At 55.9% G+C, this 10,317-nt stretch overlaps 1 protein-coding gene across 3 annotated transcripts in view; it reads right to left on the bottom strand.

Moving 5' to 3' along the window:
• Nucleotides 1–965: 965 nt before the first annotated feature.
• Nucleotides 966–10,317, bottom strand: part of SFXN5 (sideroflexin 5) — a 211,271-nt gene continuing 201,919 nt past the window's right edge. Inside the window, exons 15-16 of one of the 3 annotated variants that reach the window (XM_090035125.1) lie at nt 7,602–7,737; nt 966–3,853 (exon numbers count right to left, since the gene is read on the bottom strand). In XM_090035125.1, the coding sequence (XP_089891251.1) occupies nt 3,614–3,853; nt 7,602–7,737 (376 nt within the window). In that variant the 3' untranslated portion in view covers nt 966–3,613. Of the gene's footprint in view, nt 3,854–5,343; nt 5,531–7,569; nt 7,738–10,317 lie in introns of those variants that run through there. The other 2 variants (XM_090035126.1, XM_090035128.1) reach the window with 2 other exon arrangements.

The following is a 10,317-nucleotide window of genomic DNA, read 5'->3' as shown; positions in this document are numbered from 1 at the left end:
CCTTGAGGTCCTGCGGTCCTTGCTAGGCATCGGTCTCACCCGCTCGGTGAACCGGGCTGGTCATTTCTGGCAGGTCCTTCATGGACATCCATTTCACAGCTCAGCAGAGGGCGAGGCCTGGCTAAGCTCGGGAAGCTGAGATCCCGTGGCGGAGATGCAGGCAGGAGGAGCTGTGGACGACGTCCCCTCTGTTCCCTTCTCTGGGGAGTCCCGTTGCACTTAGCAGGCCTGGGCCTGGCCGGCTGCACCGCCGCCGAGGGCTGAGCGGGGCCCGCACCTTGGAGTGGGGGAGGCAGCCCGCCGGGGCTTTGCTTTGAGCATTGCGGCATCACCTGAATCTTGCCCCCGCGGCTGCGGCAAGAGCCCTGGTGTCCACTTGCCCGGCGGCTTCTGCTCTGGACCTGAGCCGGGCCTGGGGGGAAACGCAGGGCTTTCTGCCGCGCCGAGAACGAGCAGGGAAACTGGAGACGCTTGCACTGCTGCCGATAAGATCTTAATTCTGTTTATCCTGGCAATGTCAGCGTGAGTGACAGCACCGCGGTTCGCAGCTACTGTGTGAGACAGGGCAGCTCGCAGCTCCTCTGCCTGACAGCGACGGGGCGGCACGGGGGAGGAGGGTGCAGCCTGCTCCCCGCACGCCCGCCGGGCTGGAGCAGGCCTGGGCGGCCCCAGGGCACAGTACGGCACGCCCCGGCTCCGGACCCCCACCTCCCACCCCTCTTGCAGGGGTCAGCCGGCCGGCAACCCCAAAGGCCAGGCAGGGACAGGGAGACGAGGCCTCTCCATGGATAGGAGTTTCTCTCTCTCCCCCTACGTGTTACATCTCTCTATTTCTCTCTCTCTCTCTCCTATATATACAGAGCTGGTGTTCCCAGTCCAGACCAATGTTATGGATACAGCCATAGACCGATATCATCTCTCTCTCTCTAGATATAGATAGTAGTATAAGATGTACCACCATGCTACTTTCTTTCTATCTATCTATCTACCTATCTATCTATCTATCAAGACAAATATTATAGATACAGCAATATAGTTATCATCTTTCTCTATAGATAGCAGTATAAGATGTACCACCATGCTACTTTTCTCTCTCTCTCTCTCTCCACATTCCCACCACACATTACTTCTGTCCTCTCTCCCCACGTCCCGTCTCTCTATTTCCACACATCACTTCTATCCTCTCTACATCTAGCTCCACACCTCCTCTCTCTGTCTCTCCCTCCCCATCCATCCCCCACACATTCATTCTATCTACGGGACCTGAGCCGAGCATCAAACAGACTCGCCTCCAGGGTGAGTCCCCGGCCGCACTTGATCGCATGGTGTCTGGTTTGCACCAGCCATCAGTGAATCTGGCCACGGACTCGGCATTCAGCTGGTGTTGGGCAGAGTAGCTGCGTGGTCACCTGGCAAGGAGGGGACACTGGAAAGCGGGGTGCAGAGGCAGTGTCCGAAGGAGAAGGGAACATGCAGTCATGACCGACTCATTCCCGCGCTCTCTGTGCAGCCCGCGCTATGTGCCACGTGCTGGGCTTCTCCCAGCCCGGGACCTGCTCCTGCCAGTTGTACAGGGCAGACTGGCTGGGATGGATCCTGCTCTGCTGGGGGGCAGCTGACAGGAAAAGGGCCAGGATAAGGGCATGCCAGCCCCTACACTCCTTCCTGCTGCCATGCTCCCCGCAGTCCCTTTGCTCTGCTGGCGCGGGCCGAGGCTGCTGTAGCTGGTCTGGGGACAAGCAGCACAATGTTCCCGGGGGCAAGCCAGGCGAAGGCATCTTCCACGGCTGGCAGGTGCTGGGGAGCGGGTTGATGGGCTCCCCTCCCTCCGCCACATCTGTGAACCGTCCAGTAAAGGGCACATCAAGGGTGCCAGGGTCAGCTGATGGCATCGGTCAGTGTGCAGGCACTGAGCTGTTCCTGCTCCAAAGATGCTGCCATTAAGGTGGCAGAGACTACGTCCTGCCAGGTCAGGAGATGCCAGCTCAAGAGCCCTGAAGGGGGGCGTGAGGGCCTGGGAACAAGGCTGGCCTGGGAAACTGCACCTGCCCGCTGGAAGTCAACTGCGGGGTGAGCTATGCTGGGCTGCGCTGTCAGGGCTCGTTAAGCACGATTAAGAATTACCAGCCGCTGCGAAGCTCCCCCGAGACTTTTGATGTCTCCTCGCCTTGCTGGGAATCATGTCTGAGACGGGGGGAGGCCAGGGAGGGGTCAGAGGCCTCTGGGTTTGTTTGCCCAAGGGTTGAGTCCCAGCTCTGCCCATGTGGGAGCTGCCCGGGAGAGGCGCTGGGTTAATGGCTAAGGGCTGAGCAGCTGCTTCGAGGGGTTGTGTTTGCTGCGCCGTTGCCACAGCTCTGTGACAGTCCCAGGGGCTTGGCAATGGGGCACGAAGCCTTTCATCCCCCGGGGTGGTGGTTCAGGTGCATCTCTGCTGACAGGACCTGGTGCTGGTGTTCCCAGTCCGGACCACACCTCACGACCCAGGTCCACCATTAACGAGCCACCTCCTCGGCAGGTGCTGCTGCATGGGCCGCAGGACCAGACTGGGCGATCGTCTCCTGGTCTGCCCACCTCGGCCTGCTTGTCCTTCTGCCTTGGTTGGCCCTGCAGGAGATGCTGCCTGGTCTCTTCAAAGCGCTGGGGACTGTGTCTGTTGTGAACGCCCGGCAGCAACGACTTGGAGACTGAGTGGTGAATTTGGGATGGAAAAGCTCATGAAATGGCCTGGCAAAGGGCCCCTCTGCCTCTGTATGGTCCCGCACGGTCTGTGTTGGATCCTAGACGCATAGACAATGAGGGCTGAAGGGACCTCAGGAGGTCACATCTAGTGCACCCCCCTGCTCCAAGCAGGACCAGCCCCAACTACATCATCCCAGCCAGGGCTTTGTCTACCCGGGTCTAAAAAAACTCCACCACCTGTCTAGGTTGCCTGGTCCAGTGCTTCGCCACCCTCCTGGTGAGAGAGCTTTTCCTAATATCCAACCTCAACTTCCCTTGCTGTAGCTTGAGCCCATTGCTCCTTGTCCTGCCACCTGCCCCCACTGAGACCAGCCCAGCTCCATCCTCTTTGCAGCCCCGCTGCAGGGAGGTGACGGCTGCTAGTCAATCCCCCTTGGTCCTCACTTCTCCAGACTAAATCAGCCCAGCTCCCTCAGCCTCTCCTCACCAGTCCTGTCCCCCAGCCCCTGAAAAATTTTCATTCCCCTCCGCTGGACTCTCTCCAATGTGTCCACATCCTTTCTGCAGTGGGGGGGCCCACAGCTGGACACAGGACTCCAGATGTGGTCTCCCCAGTGCTGAATAGAGGGGAAGAATCGCTGCCCTCCATCTGCTGACAACGCTCCCACCGATGCAGCCCAGGATGCCGGTCGCCTTCCTGGCACAAGGGCACGCTGCTGGCTCCTGTCCAGCTTCTTGTCCCCCCAGGTCCTTTTCTGCAGAGCTGCTGCTTAGTCGGATAGTCCTATGTTCTTCTTGCTGCCAGGGTAGCTGGGGGGGCCTGGGGACCAGTCCTGATTGGTACCAGGCTTCAGTTACCTGCTTTGTACCCCAGAGCTGTTACAGGCGGGTGGAACGTAGTGCTGGCCGTGATTCAAATTCTTCCTCTCCAAGATCATGGAGGGTTTGTTGGGAAACCCTGGGTCTGAGAGTTACCTCGGCATCCATGCCTGAGCATGCAGGAGCTAGTTGATCGGTTGTTTGAGTTGAAAAGGGGTTTGCATTCAGGGAAATGGGCCCCCAAATCAACATGATCCAGCTGGAAACCCCTCTGCTGTGCACCATCACTCCGGAGTCCCCTTGTCTTCATCCATGGAGACGTTCGGGAGAAGGAGGCGAGACAAGACTTGGATTCCTGATGTCAAAAATCAGAAAGAAAAAATATTACACCGTCCCAGGAAACTTTCCACCTCATGCCCTAGCCCAAAACTTCTCTTTGCAGCTCAGCAACAGACTTTTCCCCAGAAAGATGAACATGGCCAAGTCTATGACCCTGCAGAAGAGGGCTTAGCCAGCTTCCCGATCATAGCAGGAGAGGAGAAGGGGACAGACCATATGGCTGTAGTGAGCTGACCATTTCACAGCTCTGCTCCCGGCCCATATCTCATGGAAGTACTTTGCATTAGCATCAGGGGCTCATGTGCTAGGTCCTGCACAAACCCATACTGAAGAGCTGGTCCTTTCTCTGAGGAGCCCATGATGTGAGGAGCATGCCTGTCCTTCCCAGAATCTCCCTTCCCATGTGCATGCCATCTCGCAGGCACAGTCACCTTCCCCCAACACAACTATGACAATTTAATTACATCTTTTAAGACCTTCAAGTAATTTAATCAACCTGGGTTTTTCAATTGAGTCCTGGCCACTATAAGCCAAGTGGACAGCACGTGGGTGACATGGGGTGTCCATGCGGGCATCTGCTCTGGTTCGACTAACCACTTTTCAGCCTGGATGCAACCTCTGGGTGCAGACTGACCCGGGCAGACAGGGAGAAGGGGCATGAGACGGCTGCGGGAGCCTCTTTGATGTTTCCAGCACTTTCTGTGCACCCCTAAATTAAGCCACTGGGGATGCAATGAGTGTGGGTGCTCCAAGCCACACCAGAAACCTAGGCCCCGAGTGTGGTGCCCCCAGGGTGCTCTCACCGCTCCCTATTCACGTTGATAAGAGCAGAGGGGCAGGACCTATTGTCTTGGTGCCATGACTGCCGTAGTGTAGACAGGCCCTGTGGGCTTGGCGCCTTCCCAGCAGATGCAGCAGGGCTCTGCTCCATCCCACCTTGACCTTTGATGTGGCAATACCTGGGGCACCCTCTTGGGCTGCTAATGCCCCCCTGACCTGAATCTCATGGATGCACCAGTTTGCAAACTCCCAGGGCTGGGAGAACTAAGCTGTCCGAGCCACTTGCCAGGACCCTGGATGATCTCCCGAGGTCCCTTCCAGCCCTGATGCCTATGATGTCTGTGAAGTCAGAGACACCCTCAAATGGCTTGTTCCCCCCCCAAAGTGCTTTCTGCACTCTCCCCCCTCCGGCACAGCAGCTATTAGTGAGATAGCATCTCATTAAGCCAGTGTCCCTTTGTAGGGAGACACAAGCCTTTTGGTTGCTCTTGTTCTCAAGCGCGAAGGTATTAGTGTCACCCACCCTCCTCATAGCCAGGAGACAAAGCGGTCTGAGCCCCTGCGGGTCTCTCCGAGCCATGCACTGGGCGCGGGAGGGGGGAGCTGGTGCAGGTATGGCAGGTATGTGCAGGGGGTGATGGCTTAGCTGCTCTTCACACCTGCGCCAGGGATTGAATGTCGAGGGCGAGGCGATCCCAAAACAACCCTGCCTTCCGCTCACCGTGAGAGTCCCCTGGGCTGGCTGATAAAAGGGAGGCACTGCAGCCAGCGGATCCAGGGCCGTGTTAACAGAGCCTTTTTACTCGGCCGGGACCGCTCCTTCATCACGTCTTCCAAGGCCCTGCAGGGTCGGTCATGCTCCGCTCCAGAAGTGCCGTGGGACTGTCCGACAGGGGAGGGGGTCTGGTGCCTGCTGGAGGAGGCAGAGTCCTGACTCTGGGGTTAGCTTTGCAAACCGGCCTGCCTGGGAAGGAACCGGTTTGCTGTTCCCGGCCAGGAAAGAGAGAAGCATAGGACAGGAGGCCTGGCAGAGTCTGCAGGAGGTCACATCTCATCCCACCCGGGCTCTAGGCAGGGTCAGCCCTCTCTGAGCCATCCCCAGGTGAAGCAGTGCCCAGCAAAGGAGGTTCCCGCAAGGTCTCAGATCCCAGCTCCCCGGAGCTCAGAGATCCAGGGTCCGTGCTGTGCTACGGGACCTTATTTGCAAGCAAACACCTCACCCCAATGGGAGACCTGGGATCCCGGCTTTGCCCCATAAACTATACAGGGCCCCGCCCCCAAGCCCCGTGCTAAGGCTTGTTGCACTCCAAAGGGTCGAATGGGGCTCTTCTTGCATCGCCCTTGCAGCCTGCTGTCCTGGGCATGCAGCCAGTCATCAGGAGGGTGATCGCCTGCATGTGCATCCCCCTCCAAGACAGGCGGCAGGATTAGCACGGGCCCAAGCAGCTCTAGGAGCCTCCAATTCTCTCTCCCCACTTCTCACTCCTTGGTTTGCTCTGGAATTTGCTCCGAGATCTGGTTACTAAATGCCTCTCTCCGGCCCTGCCAGGGGTCACGCACCCATCATCACCCTCCCCACTCCACCGCAACACACACGTACACATACACATCCGCCAGCGCTCTGTCCCACTGACCCAGGGGCTCAGCCCGAGGTCCTGAGAGCTGTCGGCTTAGGCTCTGAACAGGTGTCTTCCCAGGGGCTCTCAGGACAAGCCATGTAAGCACCAAGCGCTAAACAAACAGATGACATCCAAGAGCGAGACACACATGGCCCTGATGGGAACCGCCACTGAGACGGGCCAGGAGCTGATGCCTGTCTGCAAGGGCCTGACGGGTGCAAACAGCCTGGGGCGATGGGGGTGCGACTGGGAGCAAAAGGGTGGGACGAGAAAGTGAATGGATAATTTGGAAATCAGAAGCCTCCTGGCAGCAAGGTTGCTGCTGACACATGGCGTGTTACCTGCTGGGAAAGGGGGCTCTCTGTGTGTGTGTTTGTGGTTGTGACTGTGTGTAGGACAGATCACATGAAGTGACTGCGTGTGCATCTGAGGACAGCTCAAATGAACTGGAGACAAGATCGCAGGGAACAGGAGAGTTGGGAGCAGCAGGGGACAGATGGGCGTGGAGTAGCTAAGCCTTGAAAAAAAGGCCTGAATGGGAGAGAAGAGGTCGTCCCAGCTTTAATTTCCAAGGGCCCAACTGATCTCACATGGGCTGGTGCTTTACCGAGCTATAATTTCGATTAGAGCAAAGATGCTTAACAGGGACTCACTCTTTACCCCCTGCTCTGTAGACGGAGTCACGCACTTGCCGCCAGAGGTTGTTTTTTAAGGGCAGATATTCAACTGCACAGCTTAGTGTCACATAATATGGAATTGCTCCCAGACCCCACTGTTTTCCTCTTAAAGAGACCCACAGCTTTTTGCAAGCCCATCCTTAGGTTGTGCAGGGGGGAAAAACGGTAAAAGGTAGGAGTAGCTGCCCTCAGCCCCACTGTCAGAGCGATGCTCTTGCATTTGAGTCCATCTCGCGTTGGACTGTGCTCTTAGCTGGGCCACAGCACTGCAGTCTACCTTGCCATCCCTGGGATGTACTTGGGCAAGAAGCCGGCATGGCTTAGGGTGGAGTTCAAGCAAGACAAGCTCCTGGGAGCACATCAAACCAGCCCTGTGCTCCCTGACATTCCCAATCAAGCTCAATGGCTCTTTCCTTATTTGCAAAGTGCTCAGGCCTGGGACCCTAAAAGAGCAGAAGCACCGGGAGGAGAATTTAATTGGCAACTTCACTTCTTGGGGAGGGGTGGAAAGGGAGTGTGGTGGACACAGAATTTGCAAGGCTCTGGCCCAAGGCTGTGCAGCAAATTCCCCCAGGAACCAAAGTCCATCCCAACGTCTTTCGGGAGCACATGTGACTGCGCCTTCTGCAATATCAATGCACGGTGTACAAACTCACCCCTGAACAACAACGCAGCGCACAACTCCTACCGGAACAAGTTGCTCGGCACTGATGCTGCTTCCACTAGGGACCAGATGCGAGACCAAAGGCACGAATGATGCCAGGCTCCATGCCAGTCCTCTTGAAGACGCCCCACTCCTACGGAGGCCAATGCAGCAGAAGAACCTACGCAGAACAGACAGGGGCTGAGACAGCTGTGTAACACCCGGGGATGAGGCCTTGCTACTGTCCCCTCCAGCCACAGGTCTCTATTCCCTGTTAAACCAGGGCCTGCAGTGGGAATTGCTAGGCTACAGCTAATGCCTCCCAATGGGAGATGGCGGCAGCCCCTCGGCTTGTGCTGGATGACAATGCACGGGCCAAACCCTTGTGCCTATATAAGCAGGGGACAGCCCTGCTCTGGATGATGGACTAAGATGTGGGCCCCTTGGTGAATTTGGTGATTTCAGCTGTCTCCTTTGTACGCACGTCCTAGGGAGCTATTCCTATGTATCCTTCCGTTGTGAAAAGTGGCCTGACCCATGGGGCTGGAAGGAGAGCGGTGACCAAGGCCTTCTTCCAGCTCCCCTGAATATGCAACTGGCTGGTTGGTTTCTAAGCTGCCTTCTGAGCTATCTATCTCCATTCCTCACATATCTCATCCCAAGGAATGCAGCTGCTCGGCAACCCACGCTCCCGGTGAATCGGGCACCTTCCACTCGTTGCCTTGTATAAGCCAAAGTTTGCATTACTGAGCAAGCCAAGGGTTTTGCTCTTCAATCCTGTGGGCTGAAAGGGGTCTAGAGGGCTTCACCCTTGGGGAAGCTCGTGGGCCGAACTGGTGCTGTGGGCTCCTGACATTCCTCCCAACGCGCCACAGTCTGCCTTGTCTTTCTCCCCCTAACTTTCCCCTAACGAACCTAAAAGGTGCAAGGGAACGGTCTACTGGTGTGACCAGGGTCTCCGCTGAGATTGGTATATGGTTACATCATTGCTATGGCAGCCTGACCAGCCAATCAGAATGGGGTAATCTAGGCTCCTTCCCTCATGGATGAATAGTGGGATTATTGGGATAATCTGGGCTCCTTCCTGCATTTTGCCCAGCAACTTCTAATTGATCATCTCCACTTCTGCCTGCTGAGACCTGCTTGCTTGTTGCTCTGTGTCTGCACTTTGAACTCAGAGCAGGGACAGGTGCTAAGACCGGGTCCACACACCAGGTTCCCAGCATGGCAAGGAAGGATAAGCTCATTTTAATCACCCTCAGTGCTGTTGACCATGGGCTTCATCCTAGTGCTTTTGTCCGCTTTAGATATTCTGGACATCGTGGAACTTGATTCAAAATCCCACACGAAGCAGCATAGAGTACTGCAGACACTTAATAACTCACCAGGACACAGGCAGAAAGGTGCCGTGTTCATTCTCGTTCCTGGACTGTAATATGCTATACTGGATTACAACTTAGGCAAACTGATCTACACCGGCTTGGTTAGCAGGCTGCAGCCTGTGTGTATAGACAAGCAGCGCAGTTCCTCGTGGTAACCATGTCGCTGTCTCCTTGGCTTTCTGCTCCTTTTTCTCCCCATGCAGTGGGGATTGTCTTCTCTTAGAGACAAGGCACACTTTGCTCTAGGTGATACCTGGGTTTAAATTTCACAAACTCACCTGGCAAACTATTAGGATCCAGTGCTGGCATGCAGCGATCGCCATGCTCCGCAGCTCGGGAGATCCTGAAACCTAACCTCAAAGGGTCAAGTCAGCATGTCCCAGGCACCAGGTACGTTTCAAACCCAAAGTCAGGCACCAATAGAAATCCCGTCTGAACCCGTCCCCTCTGCATGGGGGGAGTTTCATGCCAAGCTGCTCCCACTCACCCTTCACGCAACGGGAGGGAGGATCTTCGTCCCTGGTAAAAACGAGGCAATGATTTACCTTGTAAACTCATTTTGGAAGTAACTGGGGTGGGCATGAACCTTAGTATTTTACAAACGCAGACATCGGGTTACGAAAGCTCTGTGAAAAGATTAACTAGCAACCTCTTGAACAATTAAAATGAAATGACACTAAGTGTTCATCCCGGTCAGGTTAGCTGAGTTCCTGCACGTACCCCCCCGGCGGACATTGCTTTCACGTGGCCACGCTGGGAGGAGTTACTCCTGCTAGGAGCGAGTACAGGGGATATCGCTTCACTGGTCCCAGGAACGAACTCTGACATCTTTTTTTTTTTAATGGATGAAAAATGTTATGGTCTTGCCTCATACATTCGGCCGGGGTGACCTGGGGTGTGCGTTCACACACACACACAAGCATGCGTACACACTAGCAGGTCTGATGTCATTCAGCAGGGGGCAGCGTGGCACACAGGTACATATAACCAGAGGCATGTCTGGTTTCACGCAGCAGTCAGAGAATACGTGTGTGCACACAGACTTCCCCGCTTGCAGCTGGCAGTAATGTGTACGCACATACACACGCAGAGGCATCCCATTTCATCTAGCAGAAGCTACAGGGAATACACAAACCTGTGCGAGTGTGCAGGCAAACTCGTATCCCCACCGCCCTGATTTCGCTGGGCAGCGGAGAATACATGTACACACACATACACACAAGCAGGTATGATTTCATCCAGCAGGAGGCAGGAAGGTGTGTTTGTGTGCGCGCGCGCACACACACACACACACACACACACCTGCTTTCACCCAGGAGAGGCAGTAGGGAATACACATGCACATGAGACCATGCGCTTGCACGCGCGCGCACACACAC

Source organism: Crocodylus siamensis, chromosome 2 (assembly GCF_052110815.1).
Source record: "Crocodylus siamensis isolate JL-2025a chromosome 2, ASM5211081v1, whole genome shotgun sequence".
NCBI classification, from domain to species: Eukaryota; Metazoa; Chordata; order Crocodylia; family Crocodylidae; genus Crocodylus; species Crocodylus siamensis.
The sequence above is the reverse complement of the archived record's forward strand: the minus strand, read 5'-3'. Positions and strand labels throughout refer to the sequence as shown.